Source organism: Phaenicophaeus curvirostris, chromosome 14, assembly GCF_032191515.1.
Source record: "Phaenicophaeus curvirostris isolate KB17595 chromosome 14, BPBGC_Pcur_1.0, whole genome shotgun sequence".
In the NCBI taxonomy this organism is placed as follows: domain Eukaryota; kingdom Metazoa; phylum Chordata; class Aves; order Cuculiformes; family Cuculidae; genus Phaenicophaeus; species Phaenicophaeus curvirostris.
The window spans coordinates 19,659,158-19,681,573 of record NC_091405.1 but is presented as its reverse complement, the minus strand read 5'-3'; the positions used below and the strand labels follow the sequence as shown (position 1 = coordinate 19,681,573).

Below are 22,416 nucleotides of genomic sequence, written 5' to 3'. Positions count from 1 at the left end.
AATATCGAACAGACTCATTGCTTGTATTGATTTCTGACTTGTGATTCAAGTACACTTGTAGTTTGGCCATAAATATTTAATTTACTATGTAATAACCAACATAACTTCCAGAACAAGATACTGTAGTCCTACTATGAGAGAATGCTTAAGCTTCTTTATAAATCTGTTTAGGTTTTACTCTCTCTTGCCAACTTTGACACTTTGCTATGGAGTCAAGATTTCATATCTAAAGGTATGTGGCTATTGATGCTGCTAAGCAAACACCTTTTTCAGATGGCCATCTGTTCATTAAATAAAGTAGTATCAATTAGTACTAATGGAGTTACAGGCTGAACTACTAATCTATTGCAAACCTTTATTTTGGGGGCTTTATAGTTGCCTTGTACTTCCTTGAGGATAGAAGCTTGCTACACATATTCCTCTGGGCTGAGCAGGAGCGTAACAGGCTCTGAAATCACTATCTGCCCCATGTTAGCTGTTGGTACCACTTGCTGCAGAATGAGTCTGTCAGCTGACAGAAAATAATGTGTATATCTGTATGGCACTCGAAGCCCAAATTTTTATTTGGAGGGAGTGGTAAATTTAAAAAAAAAAAAAAAAGCAACAACCCAACCTTTCCTAAAGATTGAGTGAAATGATGGGGAAGGGAAAGGCAATCGTGCAGCTTGGGAGGGGAAGACAGTTGCAGGAAGACTACCATAGTGGGCTAAGAGAAATGAGGGTTGGAAGGTCAATCCATGGGCTTCACTGAAGCTTTCATTACCTGGATAGTAACTTTAGTCATACATGCCAAGTAAATCTTGCAGAATACTGTGTGGCAGGGTCTTGTGTGTTGACTGCTGCTGCTTGGCTGTGTTAAATAAGCGCTACTGCAAATACACAGGAAGAATAAGTACTAAGGATAGGTGAGTCACAAGTAATTGCCAACAGTTTCTAATGTAACCTTTATAGGGAAACTTGAGAAAATGTTAACACCCTTGATAAGGAAGAAGTAAGTTTTAGTCTGTAATTTCAAAGTCCCTATATGATACCATATAAACTTTTAACAGTTTCTTAGATCTTTGTAAGCAGCACTACAGCCACGTGCAAGAGGTGTGCCAGCAGTAAAGAGTGAAGACTTGCACATTGTGCAAGCTGGCGCAGAAACAAAAAGCTACCACTAAACAGCAGCATCTGATTTTTATTCTTAAATTAAGTGTCATCAACATATTTACACTTATTACATAAGAAACTAAAAATAAACAAGAACTTTAATGTTTACACCCAGACACAAACTTCCCCCTTATTAAGTTTTGAGTATCAAACAGCATTTATCTACTCTGTAGACAGCAATGTTAACTAACACTACAGTGTTAGCAGTCCTCAATTTCAGTGTTGGAAAAGAGAAGAGTATTTAAGAAATGCTCACACAGTTATTTGTTGTTACCATATACAGCCAATACTTGCTCATTAATTGCTCCAAGGGGAGGAGGTGGACTCTATATCTATTTGGTTTTTAACTTGGTATGATAGTAAATAAATGTTCTGCCACTTAAACTCACAAATGCTTCTCTTCTTATGTTTTCAAGCATTGCCACAATTTGTTTTCTTGTCAATATGCTGGAACGTGTCAGGTTTGAGATCTGTTCCACAGCTACCAATTTTATCAAGACCAATGTGATACAAGTCTTATGGTAAGTAGGTTAAATGACTTCAAGTTTGGAATAAAGCCTGTCTTTAACAACTGAATCAGCAAGCGTTTAAAATGTAACCTAGATCAGAAAAGGAGCAGAGTGAAAGCCTTTTGTAGTTCATAAGATCTTTTGACTTCTAAGCTTTCTAATTCTCTTCCAGAATTAAATTAACTATTCAGTAGAATTTACCTCGTACTCTTAGAAAGAGAAGGTCTGTGTGTAAAAAACACAACCTTGGAACAAGGTTTGTTTCTCTGAATAATGTTATTTGCGCACCTGTGGTTTGTTAAGATATTTCTTTAAAGTAGTGTTAAATCATTTATTATTGATACTAAAACTTTACAGCAAAATCATCCTTTAACATTTCCCCTGTTGTTTTACACGCAGCATTGAGTTCGTAATAAATAAATCCCATCTATCACAGTTATAAAAAAAGTTAGTAATGATACTGTATTTTGAAATTCCAAAGGAATCCAGTCCTCATATAAGCAATTTTATCTACAACTTGTTATTGCATGCCTCCCAAATGCAACTTCATTCTAACCTTCACATACTTCAGTTTGCAGGTTTTGCCAGCCCCTGATGCCTCACCATGGGGTCACGACGCATGGTAAGTGAAATCAATGGTATTTGACTGAATTTATACACGTGTACATGAAGATAAAATCGATCAATATGTTTTTATATACATTTTAAAGAAACGTCATGTTAACAGAAAAGACTTAGTACAATGAACTTTCTGTATTCAGAAGTGTGAAGGGGGAAAGCTTCTTTTTAATTGGAGAGCTTCCAGCCACAGCTGAAGGCAGGCAGAGGGTGCTTGCAGCTTTCTGTCTGTTTTTGGTTCCCCAGCTTAGGAAAGGCAGTTTCAGTGGGGCTTTCTTGGTCTGATCAATCTTGTCCTCTTCCATGGCTAAACAGATTAGGGAGTATGTCTTCTGCATTCCCACAGAATAAGTTGCGCTCTTACTATGCTGCAGGGAGGAGAGGCGTTACAAGAATCAGTCACCCAAAATGGGTCAGAGTTTTGAAGATAACAAAAGGGTTCTGTGCAAATAGTCCACATGGGCAAAATACCGAGTGGCAGCGCTCTGAAAGGCCCTGTGTTCATTAAGGATGTCATTAGCACGAAGCTTGCCTCGGAAAACTTTGTAGAGCATAAAAGGGACCTGTGAATCCTTCCATGGATTGTGTTATAGCAAGTATTTACTGACTTCTAGCATAGCTGTACAATACATACACCAACCCCTCCCCAGTGCTTAAGTCCGTAGTTCTTGCACCAGTCTCTGAAGGGGAGTCTTTGCTGTCTTTGGACAGGTTCCACGTTGATGGCAACTAAGACAACAATAGCTACAGCAGGACATTCCTTTGGGATACCTGAAAGGCACAGCTCCCTCCATCTTATCTTAGCTGTGCGCTGAAGCAACCCAATTATGTTCTAGTCTTGTGTTTCCAGCAGCAGCTTGGAATGGTAGGTGTGCAAATCCTTATTTTCAAGAAGGAAAATCAACTTCTTAAACAAAACAGGAAAACCTAACAGCAATAAGAGCACCTTGACCACTTCTATAGCAACAATGCCTCAGTGCCTGAGCTTGCCAGGGAATGTCAGAAGCTGAACTACAGCTTCTCTCACACTACAAATAAGTTTCAGTTATTTAGAGCTTAACATTTTTTAATCTTGTGATCATTTTTCCAAAGTCTAAAGCTTCTACAGTGGCTTAATAACTGGCTAGACTGTTACAGTCCACCAAAATAAAAATGCATACATTAATTTGTGACCTAATGCAGAAGTCACAGATCACTTCTGTTAACAGTGCATAGTAAATAATCACATAGTACTGGATGTTCTGTTTCATTGTGGCTTTTCCAATGCTTAACAGGGTAATGTTTTCATCCTCTGAGACAAGTCAGAAGAAAATAAAATGTGCACTGGAATTTATAATGCAATTAATCCAAGCAGCTCCACTACAAAAAAACCAACCACCCAACCGTTCTTGTGCACACAGAACTGTACTTTAGCTTAGTAAGTCACAATGATTGAAATGGACTATTTAAAACTGAACGCATGCCTGAATGCTATATATTCACTGGTGGCAGGGGTATCTGATTATACAAAAGTAAAGATTAATCAGGGACTGGAGCCAAGGAAGTGAAAAAAACGCTTGTGCATATCCAATCTGCAAAACATATTTGCCTCATTACATACCATTGATGCAGTGGTATCCTGGCAACTGATAACTGCCATCTCCATAGGCTGCTCTCCCACGGTTTTCAGTTTTTCCAGCACCTCATTCACTCCAAGCCACTTGCAATCCTCGCCACCAACCGAGACAATGAAGTCACCTTCTTTTAGGCCCAGTGACTGTAAAAAAAATGCACACAGTTTATTGTGTGGAATTGGAAAGATGTTTTGGGCTCCTTTTCACTTTTCTCCTTAAATGAAATTTGCTATTTTGCTACCCTATTGTCCCCCAGGATATATTTTCTCCAGTTTTTATTTCTATTTCTTCAGTATTTTTATTTGTACTTCTGTGGTCGCTTCTGCCCTTCCTAAACTGTGCTCATCACTGCATGCTGCTTTATCCCTTTGTTTCCTCCCCCCAAAACAAACACATTAGAAGCTGATAATAGGTTCTTTCCCCTTTTTTACCTTGGGTACGAACTACCTTGCCTTCCCTTCCTGATCCTCATCCATATTGTTGCTACTTTCTAAAGCCTTCAGCCCTCCTAAATTCCTGAATTAGACAGGGAATAACATTTGCTTTTTATTTGGCACTTCTTATCTAATAAGTGTGAACAGAGGAAGAAATCCAACTGTCATTTAATATGGTGTCAGGGATACAGATACCCTCGCATCTGAGGTGTACACAGCACTGAAAATGTGTTCAGATTAGATGAACTGACCATACTGATGTATAGTAGAACTCAATAAATCCTCCATATACCAGTATGAACAAGCTAAAGCTACATTTAAAAGACTGCAACGCCAGAGTCTGAAGATAAATTGTTAGTATTGCACTGATGTACTTACTGCAGCAGAACAAAGTGGATCAAGACAATAAATCTGGACTGGAGAACCTCCTTTAAGGCTGAATCCTAGATTGCCTCCTTCATGGTCAATGCGAATAGTACGTGGAGCCGTCCATCTCTGTTTGGCTGAGAACACTGTCAGTGGGCCCTGGAGGCAACATAGCAGCAGGCATGTTACGGTTTACTGCCATTTTTAAGTAAGCATTTCTGTTTTTTTAAGTTATGATGCTTTAAGCTCATCTTACGTGGGTTTCAGTTGGGTTAACTTCCAGCTACTTCCATTAAAATGGAACAGCAAGATTTATCCCAGAGGTTTTAAGATGTTCCCTTAAGAGCTCAGCCCTACTTTGTGACTGTTCAGGTGATGCTTCAAACAGTGTGGGATGAGGACAACTGACAAGTTGTTCCAAGATCTCTGTTAGCGTGTGTGGAATCTTTTGGCTGCCACAGGCCCTAAGGTCCTGTGTTACTCCATTTTGCAGGAGACAAATTGATTCATGAAACATCGCATGTTCTGATCCTAACTGCAACTCCCAGTCTCCTTTGCCCACCAAGACACAGAGAGCCACCTGAAGGATTGGCTTTGTAGCATGCAGCATTATAAACTCTGTGTGTCCGTCTCCAAGCACTCTGTGTTTCCTTTAAGTTGTATGCAATTATTCACTGAAACTTCTATGAAGCTTATCGAGTGTTGTACAAAGCCATACACAAATGACACTTTTATTCTTTGCTAGTCTCAAGCTGATTTACACCTGTGAAGCCAGGAGTGATCTCTCCACTAGCTTCTGAAACAGCCCCAGTTACTATGGGATCACTTTTTCAGGCTAAAATACTTGTTAATGTGTTAAAAGTGTATTTATACTTGTGAGCAAAATGACAGGTGTCAGCACATTACGTACCAGCCTGTGAAAGAAGTCTTTAACTTTCACCTTGGAAAACTGAGGAGCGATCATTTCTATTTTATGCTCTGTTTTAGCTAAAACAAAATGAAAAACAAATCAATTTTCTCTCAAGTATTAGTTAAAAGACATACAAATTTATTTTTCTTGCATTCTGAGCTAGACAGAAATTTCTCCTAATTTCTTAGCAGTCTGTAAAAAACCTAATTTTTGTGGAAATTTGTAAGACAAATATCTGTATCACCATAAAAATATCTTCAGGGATTATAGCATCAATATAGAAAACCTAAAACAATCCACCCAAAGAAAATAATGCTTTTTTTTTTTAAAGAAATATTTAAAACCAGCACTTATTCTTCCCCACTGCCTCCAAAGGAGTTCAATGGATTGGACTAAGGTAAGGAGAACCAATAGCAGCTAAACTGAGTTAACAACTCAACATGTAAGAGAAACAGTTACTAGTTTTCCCCTGTATGATTTTAGCTTTTAAGGTTTCCCCATGTTTTTCTGTTTCACGAGTTATTCAACAAAAAAAGCTGAATTCTAATTAATAACCATTGTTATGTAACCCAGAAAATGACGTGGCCAGAGACAGCAATGCTGTAAAGTAGCTGTAACAGCATTCATTTACCTGTGATTGAGCATCATGTAAGGAATCTGAACTCAAGCTCAAATGTAGAGGATATAACTTATGCATCCATACATAATATAAATATGGACATTTTATATGTGTAAAATAAAGGCATATCCCCATGCAAGCACATTTCTGCATAGTTAGATACCCTTTCTTCCTAGGTGCGTGTACTTACGAAGGATATCTGGAGCCTGGATGAGACTCAGAAAGTCATCTTCTGTCTCTTGCTGCGCATATTTGAGGAGCGAGCGCTTATGAGCAGCTGTCAGAACCTCCTGAAGAACATCGATGTTCCGAAGCTTTTTGCACAGACCACAGACTCTCAGAGCTTCTTCATGGTAAACAATAGCTTTGCGTAAATGTGCTTTCCCTGGAAAACACGAAATGCTTTTGGTTGTCCTCCAGACACTCAAGACAAAGTCTTGTATCCAGTAGCTGGGTAATACAGGCAGTTACCTAATTGCTTTCTCTGAACTTTGTCCTTGAGAACGGTGAGAACCGTCACTCCTTCGGATACGTAGTCATACAGCTGGGAGAAGGCTTTCTCCTGCTGATCTTCATCATCACCAGGCTGCACTACAATAATTGACATAGAACATTAACCGTTAGAGATCCCTTGGTCTGTCTTCTATTTTCTATCTTCTCTCCAAATGCAGTCAAATATTTTTACCCTTATATATTGATAGGAATTTCAGATTTTTAGAACTTCTATCAGGTTTATCATCTGCAGTATGCAAGTAATACTTGTATACCAGAACATACTGACAAGAATGGAAAAATTTATTAGCATATAACAGATATATTATATCCTGTTTCTGCAAAAATTCACATATTGAAGTTTCACATTCTCCTGTAAAGAACAAAAAAGCACAGCCTCTTATCTGAATGGGTAAATGGCCATAAATCAACATATATTGAAACCCCAGAGTTCCTGGCTCCTATTCTTATTCATAGAATTATAACTGCTTAAGTGTTTATTATTATTTATACTAATATATAGAAAATGTAGGATTCTTACATTCATGGTCACACAGAATGGTGGCAATGAAGTAATGTGCTAGAGCTTTGTAATGGTCTGACTTTATTTGTGCCAGTTTAGACCAGGAATAGGGGATGTTCTCTTTCACCGGTTCCTGGTTCATTGCAGCATTAACCAGCATGTAAACCTCTCCCACCTAAAATAAAGCACAGAATCGAAGTATGAGATTTAACATTAGCTATTAGGAGCTCAAGTAAGGGATATTATATTCAGGCTTCAGGTAATTTCATGTGCATCACATCAAAGAGGGGGAAAAAAAAGATAGTTAGAAAGGCTAAGTTTTGAGAAAAATTGAAATGTCATTTGTGATTTTTCCCTTTAAAACTACATGGATTTCTAGAAGAACAGGTGGACTCAGAGTTCAATAAAAACACCATGTAATAAATGGCTTTAATTTACAGATGCATCTCATTGGGTTAATTCAGCTAAGAAAAAAGGCGAAGCACGTTGCTTATAAAGCAGGTCTCTGCTTCGCTGCTGAAACTGTGGAGTCCTATCTAGCCTTAAGTTTGTGTGCTTTAGTTAAAAACAGGCTTCTATCCTTATGCAGAGGAAATAAAATGCTGCTTTAATGGATCAGCTACTCCACCTGACAGACTCCTAAATTCTTTCCCCTGCAGATAAGTCAGGGTGGCTTTACAGGGTTCCCAGGAGAGGCTTTGCCCATTTATCCAGTATGGAATCAATTATTTAGCTGCTACTCTGAAACAGCTAAGAAAGCATACTCATATCTTGTTGGCATACCCCATTTTTGATGCCAACAAACTCTACCTTTCGGGGCACAGCCTCCCTCCCCACGGCTCAGGCAGGTCCCAAGACAGCTCTGCAGCCACAAATCTGACTGCTCACCAGGGCCCTTCCCCGGTTACAATTTAGTTGTTCTTTTGGACTTAAGCTTTTTATGTTTGCATAACCTCTAGCTGCTGGAAAATAACAGCCAGGTTATGTTCCAATACTTATCAGAGAAACAAACAACACTGTCCTTTTGTATGTTGTTCTGTGGACAAGATCTGCACTGTTTCAAAGAGTGATATGACAAATTGCTTGTAAAGCACCCTCCATGAGCTCCCTGCCTGAGTGTTCCAGCTGGTTTCTATAGAATTCCTGAATTATAAATTTAAAAAAAAAAATCTTAACAGTGCTATAATAATGATATTTAATTGCAGATATTCATATTTTCATCTTCAGAAGTGTTGTGATTCTTCCTGGAGCTTGTGAGCTGTTCCTTATAACTTCTGGTTTTCAGAAAGGGGTGTTATCCTTTAGGTTTCATAAATTCTGTCAATATGACCAGAGGCTGTAGCCAGTAACACTGCACTGTAAACAGTTAAAGATTTATTTTACCTTGGCAACTTCCTGTGTCATCTTCACTAGTGTGAAAAACTCATTGCGTATTCCAGGAAGACCCATCTGCTCAAAAACACACTCTCGAGCTTGTGCAAGCATCATTTTTACGAGGACGTTGAGCATAGCTGGGCTCATATCATAACTTGGCGTGTGAGTAAAGGTCTCCTTCAAGTAGCTTAGGACTCCTGAAAATACAAAATGGTTTTGTCAGCATTGCAAAGAGAGAAACAATTGAACTTAATGGTAGCATGTACCATAAGTAAGATTGAAAGCATACTTTCTAGCATTGCAGTGGAGCAATCTGAAGGGATTTTTAGCGTGCATGAAATTAAACTGACCTATAGGATTTGCTTTTCACTTCCATCAAATATCTCTGGGCACAGCTCTCAACATTACAATTCAGAGAAGCAACAGAAGCTACGTATTTTAAGGGCAGTACCTTCAGATTTACTTTTGATAAGCACAAAGATCTTGTGATCGATCATAAAGCTGTGCTGAACTGTGTGACTTGTGCGTGTGAGTGGTAGGCCAGGACTTATCCATAGGACAAGAAAGAAAAAGAAATCTAAGAGGAGATTACAGCAGAATCCTTGGATGGAAGGACACACAAACATATAAATTTAATTAATTATGCATCTTTTTTTTAGATGCTGCTAAATGCATCGTGTGTCCCCATTGGAAGCTCAGTTCCATTCCTGTAAGTAAATCAGAACAATATATTTAATAGGGTAATAGCAGGTTCTGCTCTAGACATTTGGTGCTGCCGATGTATTAATCATTTCTACCGTTTATCAAATTAAAAGTAAACACTACCTGTAGCGCAAAGATAAAGAAACAGTTTCATGGATGGAAGCGCAGCCTTTAGCATGCAAGTCATCCAACTGGTTTAGAGAGTTCTACTAGTCCACTAATTGCTGATAATACTACAAAAGTGTGACGATAAGACCTCTGCTTTTTAAGTGTCCCAGTTTCTGTTAATCTTATTTCTTGCCACTATGTTTGGCCCTGGCCATGTGGTGCTGTATTCTCCTACAAATTTCTGCAATTTTTCATTTTCTGTGTTACACTTGTATCTTTATTAATATGACCTCAAACAAATTTAAATTCTCTGCCTTTGTGCACCAAAAAAACCCAACCCTGCACGTCCCAAGTATTCACAGACTGCCCAACAGAAAGGAACTGAAAGTATGGCAGGGGTGGAAATTATTTTTTTAGTTCTCAAAGTATTTCTGCTTATTCGGTAAAGATATGCAAACTGAGAGCTTTATGGAGGGTAAACTCTGCCCAACACCTTCCATTCAGCACAGAGACACAGTTAATGCTCACCCCAGACCACGTCTCTACCAACAGAATAAACAGTGTTATGGAGCTGTGCACAGGTACAATGAAACGCCTCCCGAGCACGTTGCTTTGGGGCCCTGCAAAGGTGCTGGGTGAGCAAACAAGGCATTTCAACTTGTGAATTCATTCTGTTCTGCAAATATGTTGAAGTGAAAAGCAGGGATTTTTTTATCTGCAAAATGGAAGGAGCAATTTCTCAAGTACTGAAGTTTCTTTTAGAAGAAATGCCAGTTTAAAATGCCAATTTACTTAATAAATGTGTGAAGAAATACTATCACTTTTGCCAGCTGCATGTTCAAAACAGGAGTTTTATGACGATCCAGCTCTATGCTGTTCGTAAATGCCAAAGCTACCTATAAAATGGAAACCAACAGCCCCAGACTGGTGATGCAGAAATGAAGCTTAAAGACATGAACTATGTGTGTAGCACAGATGACGTTTAAAAAAATTAGGAAAATCTACTAGGGAAAACCAAAAAACATGAAATTTTCTGTGATGTTAGTCTGAGGGATGCGATTCATTTTGTTTGAATTGATGTTTTTCTTCACTTGGAACAGAGATTGAGTATTTTGAACCTGTTTGCCTTTAGAATCTATGGAAAATTTGTGGTAAGTTTCCAACAAATTGCAAATTTTACCAGAGAACACAGTAAGATTAATTTTGAAGAGACCATATGGAAAACTAGGTTTAAGCCTATAATCAATCCTTAAATTGTTTCTGTACAGATTTTATACCAATGTAATATCACTGAGGTAAAAGCAGCTACTTTTGCAACACAGAGAATGAACAATGAAGCAGTTAATGTTGGGGCTATTGCTCAGACCTTTGAACTGCAGTTCATTAATAATTAACCACAGTATTCCTTGTCTCTGTCTGCATGTTCAGACTACAGTGCCAGGTTTTGAATTAAAGCTTCATCTCAGCTCTTCACTAGGCTTCTCTAATTTCCCTGTTCCTCCTTTTGTGTGTAATGAAGTCAGTGGGAAATGTAGAAATCTACAGGATGTCAGGATGAGATTAGGAACATTTGCATAACGACCTTGCCAATCTTTTTCAATTGTACCTGCAGCTCTCTGAAAAGCATCAACAGCATTTTCGAGCCCAGTCTGGGTCTGACGATTGCATCTTGTTCCAATCTGGGTGTAGAGGGCTCCAATGTTGAATAAAACACTGGCTTTTTCAAGCAACAGGTTTTGCTGACACACTGGGACACCTGTGAAGGAATCATACCTTGGGAAACAAATATTAGAAGTGTTAAGATTAGTGGAGTCTATTGAAACAACTAGTATTTTCATTCTGTTTTTAAAAGAAGCAGTAGAAATTTTAATAATTGTTCTGCCACAGCAAAAATGAAGGTGAATATAAATACCATTATGTACCACAAGGACAATCTAAGTGCTGCAAGCCTGAGAACAGCTTTATTTGAGGCTTGCTTTTCAGCAGGCTTTACAGCAGCGCTCCATAACCTTATATCTAACTCAAAAGTGCCTATAAAACCTAAGAGGCTGAAAGTGTACTGGGGAAGTATCCCCACATGCTGCTATGTTCTCAGACTTAGACGCTGCCAAAGATCAACTATTGGCATGGTCAGATCCTCTGTAGCTTGTATTTTAAAGTTTCTCCTTGCAGTTATGACTCGGAATCTAACAGTTACTCTTGGCTGCATGGTAGCCACTTTTTTTTCCTCATAAAACCAAAAATTCTAAATTCAGAATCAAACTCTGCTCATAGATGTAGTAAATGCCCCACTAGAATAAATCAAGTCACTCCTCCTCCTCTCTTCTGGCTCAAATCCTCTTGACAAACTGAAGGAGGGGAATTAAGGTCTGACCTATTCCCCATCTGCTTCGTGCACCAAGGTTCAGAGTCTAGGAAATGTCTGCAGTTGTCCAAATTGAAGATGATTTTCTCTCTTTCCCTTGTGTTAACCTGCAGCCCAAACCACAGCCTGGCCACTGGCTTCACTCTAGGCACAAAAAGGGTGCACTGCCAAGAGTAAACCTGAATAGACTGAAAATACAAGTGACAACACACTGCAAGGAGCTGAGGGAGAAACCTGCTGGACATGCTCAATTTAAACAGAAGACAGTTTAATGATTTGCAGTGTTCTGAAAAAAAAAAAAGTCAACCATGAACTACACACTTACCATGTAAATAAAACTCCCATGTGCCTGGTGGGTGGGAAAAATCTGTTCTCTACATATCCAAGTTGAAGGAAATAGCTCATCAACATCTCAATGCCAGCTTCATCTCGACTAGGAGTGCGGCAGGCCTTAAAATACAATAGATTAAAATAAAGTGTATTCTGTTGAGTTACAGCATGAATACTAAATACTAGGGATAAAGCTCTGCTTCCTCTGGACTTCTGCATATCATAGAAATGTGTGGAATCTGAAAACAGTAAGCTTAAGGCCATATGGATGCATTCCAAATAAGAGCTTTTTAGCTGCACAGAAGCAGCATGTAACCTTTAAGGAAGCAAACAGGGTCTGTTTGGCAAGTCTCAAAGTTAATTAAATAAAGATTGTAGGTATTTTTTGAAAGCTACAGATAAAGTTTGTTTCTAGTATAACACAGGAAACAAATAAGTTAGAAGTAACCATTCACTACAGTCTTTTGCCACCTGCATTCACTTCAACTTCCTGCTGAATTTCATATACCTTAAAAAAAAGTAGCTGAGAGAAATCTTAGATTTACAAAGTTGTGTCAACAGCTCAATGACTTTGCATAACTTGATCCTGTGCTTCACTTGTTCTTTATGCAGATTGTAAAGCTCTTGGACTATGGAGATTCATGTTCCATATCTCAGAAATGAAGTCGATAAGACTACGGTAAGTCAGTAATAGTGGCATATCCTGATTCCATACAAATATTATTTACACTGTAGATTAGAAGACCTTATGGAATTCCATACTTGAACTTACTTGTCTCAGATCCATAAGATCTGCTATTTCGTCTTCATACTCAGAACCATCTTCACTATAATGTTCCAGAATAAAATCCTAAAAAAAGGTAAAAAATTGGAATGTCTAAAATTAACTTAAGCCATTAATTATTTTCTACAGTTGCAAATAGTACAAAATTTATTCAGTTGTGATTTGCATGCTGTCTACGCCCTTCCAGTCAATAGTATAGAAATATATAGCAATGAGACCACAACGAGACAATGGAACCAATAATTTGATTTGATAACTGAGGCAAGAAATTTCTGTCTGGTATAAAGGAACCACACACCGATGACATCAACTCCATTGGGTTCTAAAACCACACCACTTAGTGGTTTTGAAAGGGACAAATGAAACCTGTTTGATAAAATAACAAGGGAATCAAGTGACCATAAAGACTTGTTTACAGAAAGAGACTGCCAGATTCTTGTCAGCTATATTAGCGCAATTCCACTTAAATTAACAAAGCTGCAATGGCATAAAGTGGTACCATAACCTGGCCCTGGAATTTAACCTGAATGAAGGGATAGGACAGACAAGTGCTGTGGTGAGACAAGATGGTTTACCATGAGATGAAACCTACATGACACCTACAAAACACGCAGCAGGTGGCTCAAATAACCAGAGTGTATTAGCCAAGCCGGCAACACTGAGCTGGCCTGCTTGGGGAAGCTGGAGCATTGCTGGGTAATGCAGAGTAAAGCCTTCAGGACTACTTTCTTTCACACACGCAGCAATAATCAATAGTCTTATTGGAACAAACACGGTAGGAGGAATTTTTATTCTCTTTGGTTTTAATCTATTGTCTTTAATGTGGGATTTCTTATGTCATCTTCTTACTCCTTGTCCTAATTAGATATGAGCAACATCCCAAATAATCGGTGGTTAATTTTTAAGCACATTGTGATCTCAGTTTTAGGGCAAATGAAACAACTTTATTTATATAACTTCTGCTTCTTTAAACAACTATGAAATAGAAAGCATTTCTGTTAACATTCTGAAATGTATCTCAAAGTATTTACCTTGAGGGGGAGTGTAAAGTCTACTTCTTTGGTTTCCTTCAGGCCGAGAGGTACCAAGGGAATGCTGAAAGCCTCTCTATGGAAAAAAACCAAAGCGATTCAGAAAAATGTGTTTTCTGTTTGTCTGTTGCTAATATAGTTACTTTTGTTTCATTTGATGACAGGAAGTTAATATGCTGATGGGTGCTCGGGTAAAAGGTACATAGCTTACAACAGTTCCTTCCTGCCCCAGAAAGTCAGCTTAATGGCCTATGACTCCTCAAGAAGAGAGTGAGGAAAGCTACTTCCCTGCGCTTTGTTTTTCCTGTGGGCGTTTTTTCTTTAAGGAAAGGTGAGTTTCAAAGGCTGTTTTATTGAAATTTAGCTCAACCTTTATACACATACACATGTTATACAGGCAGAAAACAGCTCCACAGCTGCTAGGAGATCTGCTACAGTAAAAGGTATGGCAACCATTGATTGCTACCATCAGTATTTTACATGTTACCAACAGTTTTGTATGTAGAAGTGATGTGTGTCTGACCCAGGGAAAGCAGGGCCAAAGCATACCAACCTTAACAGAGAGAGGTCTAAAACTAGGAAGTCTGAGAACTACTTAGTTTGTAGACAGTGCTAGATGTTAACTTTCAAACAAGTCAACCTCTATCAAAGGGCAATAAGGATGAGAACTTTGACTTCAAAAAAGGTCTGATCCTCAAGAGAATACACATCTGTATCATGGACTTAAACCTGATTCATACTAATTAACAACACTAGCTAGTAAAACTATTATGAATTAAAGAGCAGCATTTATCCCACAATCTCCACCAAGCATATCACCTAATTACAGACAAGATCAGAATTGCTTCCAGGTGAGCACTTTTTTGAGTGGGTTTAATGGATCAGTATTGGGCAATTATAAGGTTTATCTAATATTTTCCTCTCTAACGACTGTAGAGTGTGTTCTGTTACTAAGTACAGAATCCGTGGGGGCATTTCATTCATGGTCTTATGAGCAAAGCCAGCAAAATCACTTTCTTACTGGTGAAAATTCCACCTCAGGAAGGTGGGAGCAAGAGTGCAGCTTCCTCAGCAGACAAAAGGGTCCTTAAACTGGTGGGCACGATCCAGAAAGTGAATTGAAAAGGAATTCCAGGACATAATGCCAAAACACCACTGCAGGTAGTGCCAATGATGAAGGTTTTAGAAGCCGCAACATTTTACAACAGATTATATCAAGACTTTTCCCCCAAAAGGAAGTGAGATACACTCAAAAGAAATGCTAACTTGCTGGTACAGTGAATTTTAGTACCACCCACAGTCCCTGGAGACACTAGTATTTGTCATTCAAAGGAACTGAATTCATATTTTTTAGATCTCTAAGGTCCCACACCCACAGAGTCAACATCGTGGGGGCTCTGAAGAGTTAGGGAGGTGATACCGGATTTCCAGAACTGAGCAGAAATAGCATCATGCTACTCAATCCCGCTGAGATATGTACAAGTATTGGGAAGGGCAACCCTTCAGACCAGTGTAACACAATACAGCGTAACCTAGCAATGCGGGTGTGACCTCATGGTGATGACGATAAGCACAATAGATTCAGAAAGCAACTATTAATAGCTGTTTGCTAATAAAGGCTGGAGAGCAGTTACACAGGGAGGTACGGTTGGACTCAATGATCTCAAAGGTCTTTTCCAACCAAATGATTCTATGAATTATTTTAGCTGATGGAACATAAAATTATGTAGTGCTTATAATGAAGAGCATCAGAAAAGTAAAACATCACTCAACAGATTGATCAGGAGAGAATAAAAAGCATACTGCTGTCCATCTGCAAGGCTTCTACATGCCTTGGGGCCTGACCCACTCTTCATTAAGAATCCACATATTTCAAATATTCTTTAGCTAGAAGAAGCAGTGGTGCTTCTGCAGTCTTGCTCTCAACGTTTCATTTTAGGAGCAGCAAGACATCAAACTGATACAGAAATAGAAATCATTGCAGTATTCAGGCAATGAATAATCTTTAATTTTACAGTTCTATCTTTGAGGAATCCATCACAATTTGAACTTTAGTGTGCTTTTCAAAGTTGGCAAAATATCCTGGAGCAATTCCAACTTCACCTACTCAAAATTTCTCTGATTTAACTAGCTGAATTATGGATTTCTATCACTGAAGTGCACACATTAAAGATTACCTCAGGTCTGCTCTAAGTTCCAAATCAAGCGTTGGACTTGTGTTCTCCATCTGAAGAGTGGGCTGTTGTATGCACTGCATTTGAGAACAGTTTTGCTAACTCCTTGCACTGAACCAAACAGCCACTTGAGCACAAGAAATTCTGCTCGATGCCATGTGTTTCCCCGTGAAGCCCTAGGAGCTTTCGACTCTCGCAATACTCTCCTTCACAAAGGAACGCCGTATCTAAGGATTAGTGGTACATACCTTTCCCAAGTGAAAAGCAAATATGCAGACTAACCCTTAGTCAACAAATCTACCATCAAATATGTTCTCTTCCTATCAAGCTCTTTGTTCTTTTACGTAATTATTGTCCAGTTTTCACATTCACCTAGAAACAATTTTGTTTCCAGTGGTAAACAGCAGATCTGTTAATAACTGAGTAACTTAGCTTTATACTTACTCTGTATTCTGATAAACTTCTACCGAGATATTAAGTCCTTCCAACTCCTCCTTTAAGATCTGCAAGTCTGAGTTGACAAAACTCAGCTCCAGCAGTACCTGCTCTCGGACTTTGTTGTTAGTGGTTGCTCTGCAGAAAGAAAGAGACATAGAATGTTTTTATTGCTGAGGAAAAGGGTTTGTCCGTGGGCTTGGCTGACCCCCTCGCCAGCATTCTCAGCATTGTTAAGATTTTTTTTTTATCTCCTAAGAGTCGATACAAGGCCTCATGTTTCAGAATTTATGAGGTTTTTCTGTCAGGAGCACCTGGGACAGTTTCCAGAGAGCAGCATGTAGACACGTAGAAGGTTCGCTATGGGCTAATATTTTTGTGTGATTAAGGGTCACACTTATTTTGAGATACATTATCAACAAAACAGAATCAATATCCGGGATTTGGATCATGGGATCTTCTCCTAGAAGAAAATATGGGGGGGAGAAGTCAGGAGGTATTTTTCTCAAAACAGATTTTTCACTTTATAAATCGAATAATGATCTGTTGAGAATTCTGATCTTTAGAATAAAAGAAAACAACTTTCCCATAAAACTAAAACTACAGAATGTTTTACAACCAAATATGCAGGTAGAAAGATATTTTTTTAAAACAATACAGTTTTCTCTATTACTATATTTTGTCAGATGCAAATTGGATTTGCTTTTTTCCTTTGCCATTCACGTATTTACATGACAACATTTTGAACTGCTAGCACACTGGATCTTAGTATTTAGCCCCCACGGCATTTCTGTGTGATTCCTTGTTCGTGTGTTTCAGGATAGTATATCACTATTTCTACTGATTCGCCATACAGAATTACTGTTTTCAAGAGACTTTAAGATAAAAGGCCTTGAATGTATCCAGGCTTAAAATATATTAGAATTCAAATCATTAGACAATAGCAAACTCATTTTGTTTGCAGCATTTTGCATTTACCTTTTTTCTTTCTTTAAGACAAAATTCCCCCTCATAAATTTTATGAACAATTTTCCCGTAGATCTGGGCTCCCCTTGGAACAATGCTACAGTTTTATGGAGCGGCTTGGGGAAGAACTAGTTATTCCAAGGCTAAAAGTCTAAGCTTGCACTTCATGTTACAAATATGCGTTATCTGTGAATTTTTTATGCTGTATTTCACTGAATACCTGAGATTGCTTGGATTGAGCAATGTTAACAGCTGCTGCCCACATGAGCCAGACTGGACACAAATATAGAGTGGAGTGGAACTTCCTTGGGAAAGGCAGCACCAGACATAAGTGGGCAAGCTTTGATGCTAGCAGCAATTTAATTACGGTGCTATTAAGGCTCTGTGTTTGGTCTAGCTTCCCATCCTCCACAGGACAGTTCCAATATCTTTCTCGGAAATGCTAATGACTCGTCCAGGCGAACTTCTCAAACAGGGTTACATTGCTGTCAACATCCACACCAATTCAGAGTTAATTTGATTACCTTTTCACGTTGCTGCACTGCAGGCATACTTTGTAATGACAAACAGCAAAGACAGCAACAGATATCCTTCAGATCCACGTAACTTTTCTCTGAATTCAGTTTTAGCTTAGAACTTCCAGAACAAAAGACAATGAAAAGGGGAGGGTGACTTTCAGAAGTTCCAAACCAGAAAGTCTTTGCACTACATGGATCATTTGTTTCAAGATTAGTGTTTACTTTAAGCCAAAAGTGAAGGAACCCGCATTTCCAGTTTTTTCTCAAGGGCTCCTTGTGGACAGCAATCAGTTTGCTTCTTTAGAACTTGATGAAATGCAAATAGAATCCGAAAACGTAAAGGTCATTTATTTGGGATTTTCCTTAGGCAACTGTAAATATGTCTCCTCATGTGAACTATCTAGTGGTCAGATTACTTTTAAAACTGCTTCTTTCAAAGACCTTGCAAGTTTTAATAGTCTAACAGGTGTAAATTCATTATAGATTTTTAATAACTTAGAAATAAGTCTCACCCTCTACTCCTCAAATGGGCATATTCCCACTCTGTTCAACTGCAGCTCCAGTATTTCAGCAGTTAATACAGGAGTCAGAAGCCAGACTTCAGGATATGGTTAGGTTGAACGTTAGAACTGAATTAACAGTGTTTGGTTTCAAAAGCAGATCCAAGAATTTTGCTGTGCATACAAATGGTTGCAAACCACTCTGAGTTTTACTCCTTAAGCCAGAAAACGAAGCAAAATTAAGTCAGTCACAGAGGTTAAAACTACATATTAGCTTTGGACCTATCACCTCTCTTGCCAAAGAGTGGAGATAAGGGCAGGAGGCAGGCAAAGGGCAACCTGTTCAAGTGAATTGATCCAAGCATTGTCACTTCCCTAGAGGAAGTATATTGACAGTTTTGTTCTCACAGACCCATTGTTCCTCCAGCTGCAGAGAAGCAGACACTAAGGGAGAGACCTGCAGATGAGCGTGGGGGCAACGTCCAGTTCTGTGTAACAGAGGGATGGATTGTCCTAAAGCAACAGGGCTGGTGGCTGAGCAGTTAAACCCCGGATGCAGCAGCCTCAGGACAGGGTCAACATTAGGCTGTTCCTATGGGGACAGCCTTGTCAGAAATTTCTGAGAAAAAGATTTGTGGACAAAATATAATAGATAAAAGGCAAAGTCTCTTTCAGCTGCCTCAACTGTAGGAGAATCCAGTGGCAACTGTAACACAGCTCAAATTAAACGTGCACTACCTTGCTGCTCCTACATCACTACTACATGGAATAAACAAGGCACCTGATGGTCCTTTCCGCTATGGAGCACACATCTAAAGGATCCTGGAAAAACCCACAGCATAGTGACAATAGCTTTACTTGATTTAAGGTGTAAAAAGGACCCATTACGAGATTCAGCAAGGTTCACTTGCCATCACCACTAGTAATAAAACTGCTCAGGCAGGGCAACACAAGACTGTCCGACATTCAGCTCGTCCAACATTCAGCTCATTTGCTACAGCACAGCAGCTTTGAAAGAACACTTTATAGCAGGAGATAACTCTACAGAGCTGCAGCACTGACTAACTCCAGGGCGTTTCACAGAGCATCCAGCAGTAATTGATGCAGCATGTTAGGGGAGCCATTAGACAGATGGGACAGAGCAACAGCTCAGAGACTTGTACAAAATAAAAGCAAGAAAAATAAGTTGTTGCTCAGCCAGGAGAAGCAGGAAGTCATGACACATACCTTAGAAGATTTTCTGCACCGGCTCTCATCCTTACTGCTCTTAAGATCTGTTGGTTTAGGACAGCTCTTTGATTTTGCAGTTTGCTTCTGCCAGTCTCAGCAAGAGGATTACATCCCTGGAATTAAGGAAGCAAGAAGTTTTGTTGCAGTTGGAAAAGACTGAAAAAGGAGCAACGCTGAATTTGAATGACATTGAACAGCATGGGTTCTATATGAATATTAATTAACTACAATGATATCAGTGATGAATGACTAATAGTGTTTCTTCAACTTGGCCATTAAAAGCAAGAGAGACACTATGACCAAAGCATTTGACATTAAAATCCTGGCAGAAAATATTTGCTTTAAAACTCGATGATCTGGTGGGTCTCTTCCAACCTGGTTATTCTGTGATTCTATGATTATGCACATGTGAGCCAGTCTTTTCTTTGCTAAAAAAATTTTGAAGCTATTTTCCAATACAACTTAATTTGACAGAGTGTTTCTGAGTTTCTGTGGGTTTCATAAAACCAGTTTCTGGTGAGGCAATAACTGTTATCAAAGCTTCTATGTAACCTCTGCAAACTATTGGAGTTCCGTACTGGGATATATGCAACCCTGAAGTACAACTCTATCACAGAACTGATCAGCTTTGGTGGCAACACTGCTCAGCTTTTAAGAACCTTTCTAAGCATCTCTGCTCTTGCTCCTTCTGGCATTCAGACCTTCCTACCCCTCCTTCCCTACGTTCCTCTCTTCACGTCTCAAACTTATTTTTGGCACAGTACTGCTTATCTCTACAGCTCTGCTGCGTACCCAGGAGATGCCCTCAGATCTTTCAATCTACCCTGCCCTAACCCAGCCTTAACTGCTGATCCTGAAGCAAGTAAGACCACTCTCTTTTAAGGCTCACACTTAAATAAAGCATGTCCTTTTGAGCAGCCTTGTTACAAAGCTTATCAGAGTCCTGCTGGATCACGTATTACACAAGGAGGAGACAGATCTGCCGGATACAAGTCTTCCCTCAAGTACTTCAGCCACTAAATTACGCACTATTTTGGACCTCTTCCTCTTAGTTTTGACTAGAAAAATGTGGTTTTGATGTAACAGCATTTGAAAGACTCTCAACAAGCTCTAATTATGAGTAGTCAGGCAATGATGTACCAGCAGAACAAAAGCAAGTATTTAAATAGAACACAAAGTTCAAATCATCTATTTGAAGTTCAGTTCTTATTTGTGTTGGCAAGGGAAGGCAAATTGACTTGACAAAAGAGAAATGAGTTTATCAACCCAGATTACACCAGTTCGACTGAGAAATCCCACAGCCTAATGTTAATTTTAAATCCTTAGTTTGAAAAGTTTGTAATAGGAAAAATGACAGGAAGCTTGTGCAAATATCTTCAGAAGCACCGTTTGCCAGATAACTTCAAAAACCACACCACAGTAAGTTACTGTCATTGCAGCAACATTTCTGCACTCAAATACCAGCAGAAGCCCAGAACGGGGTGGCAGTAGGCACAATACGTTGAAGATTAACTTACAGGAGAGGACAGGCACATGTGGCAAACTCATTCATTCCTCTCCGATTATAAGTAGTCTTTTAACTGCCAAATACTTACTTCACTTTCCTTTACCTACGTTTATAAACAGATCCATAAGCAAGGCAGGCTTAAAGGTACAACATGGTCTTGTACCCGCATGTTGCTTTCTTGTCTTAGCCTGTTTCTGCTTCTGGGCTGCCACTGGTTTTCCTACTTTGCCATTTCTTCATGTTATATAATCTTTTGCTGTTACTGGCATTCTGAGTTTTCTTCATACCATCCATGCCATTTTTCATTTGAACCTTGCAAATTACCTCCTCTGGCTTTTTGCATTCAGTTAGAATAGCCGGTTCTCATCTTAGGCCTTTTATCCCTGCATCCCTGCACAGGTCTGTGATGCTTTCTTCCACCTTCTTTTTCAACCACTTAATCCAAGCATCCTTCCTAACCACGTCTTTGCCTTGCCCTTGTCTTGACTTTCTCTGCAAAGCTGCAGCTTCTTGCCAGAGCTCCCTGCCCTTCCTGTGTGCCAAACAAGTTTCATGACATCACTCAAATTCTTCTTTACAGCTCTCCTTCTGGGAAACTTTTCAGGAAGATCAACTGCCTGATGCCCATGAAGCTCGGTATAAGCGGTGTGTTTATTTCAGTGGACCTTTGATCAAGCTCCAGCCCAGAAATCAAACAAGCTCCCTTTGAGCAACGAGAGCAAAACTGCAACGATCTAAACTCTGTACAAAGGGAAAGAATCGCAGAAATGTTCCCCTGCATTTCAGGACCAGCCACTCATCTCTGTGTGAAGCTTTAATGCAAAACCAGTCCTGGGGCCTAATAGGACAAGGTGCTGACAGGCAGAGGAACCCAAATCACCTCCAGTGTTCCTGGAAGTCCTGCATTTCTGCCTCCCTGATGAAAGGCTTCTTCTGGACAGAGGAGTCTGTTTTCACAACAGGCAAGCTTGTACCTCCCACTGACTTCAAGGCCTACAAGCTGGCATTCTACCTTTTGGAATAAACTGTTTTTTCCATCTCCTGCACAGAGGATGGGGGCACTCAGCTGGTTTGCATTCGTTTGCAGGCTTAGATTCTTTTCCTACAGTGAAAATAACCAATATCTGCACAAACACAGGAGAAATACACAACCTGG

General features: G+C 39.3%; 1 protein-coding gene across 1 annotated transcript in view; it reads right to left on the bottom strand.

The window, feature by feature from the left end:
• Nucleotides 1-1,164: 1,164 nt before the first annotated feature.
• Nucleotides 1,165-22,416, bottom strand: part of RHPN2 (rhophilin Rho GTPase binding protein 2) — a 29,209-nt gene continuing 7,957 nt past the window's right edge. Inside the window, exons 2-15 of the mRNA XM_069868511.1 lie at nt 19,751-19,866; nt 16,549-16,677; nt 13,931-14,006; nt 12,888-12,965; nt 12,111-12,235; nt 11,027-11,193; nt 8,620-8,807; nt 7,255-7,411; nt 6,693-6,812; nt 6,412-6,606; nt 5,603-5,679; nt 4,705-4,851; nt 3,880-4,035; nt 1,165-2,647 (exon numbers count right to left, since the gene is read on the bottom strand). Of these exons, the coding sequence (XP_069724612.1) occupies nt 2,396-2,647; nt 3,880-4,035; nt 4,705-4,851; nt 5,603-5,679; nt 6,412-6,606; nt 6,693-6,812; nt 7,255-7,411; nt 8,620-8,807; nt 11,027-11,193; nt 12,111-12,235; nt 12,888-12,965; nt 13,931-14,006; nt 16,549-16,677; nt 19,751-19,866 (1,983 nt within the window). The 3' untranslated portion in view covers nt 1,165-2,395. The remainder of the gene's footprint in view (nt 2,648-3,879; nt 4,036-4,704; nt 4,852-5,602; nt 5,680-6,411; nt 6,607-6,692; nt 6,813-7,254; nt 7,412-8,619; nt 8,808-11,026; nt 11,194-12,110; nt 12,236-12,887; nt 12,966-13,930; nt 14,007-16,548; nt 16,678-19,750; nt 19,867-22,416) is intronic.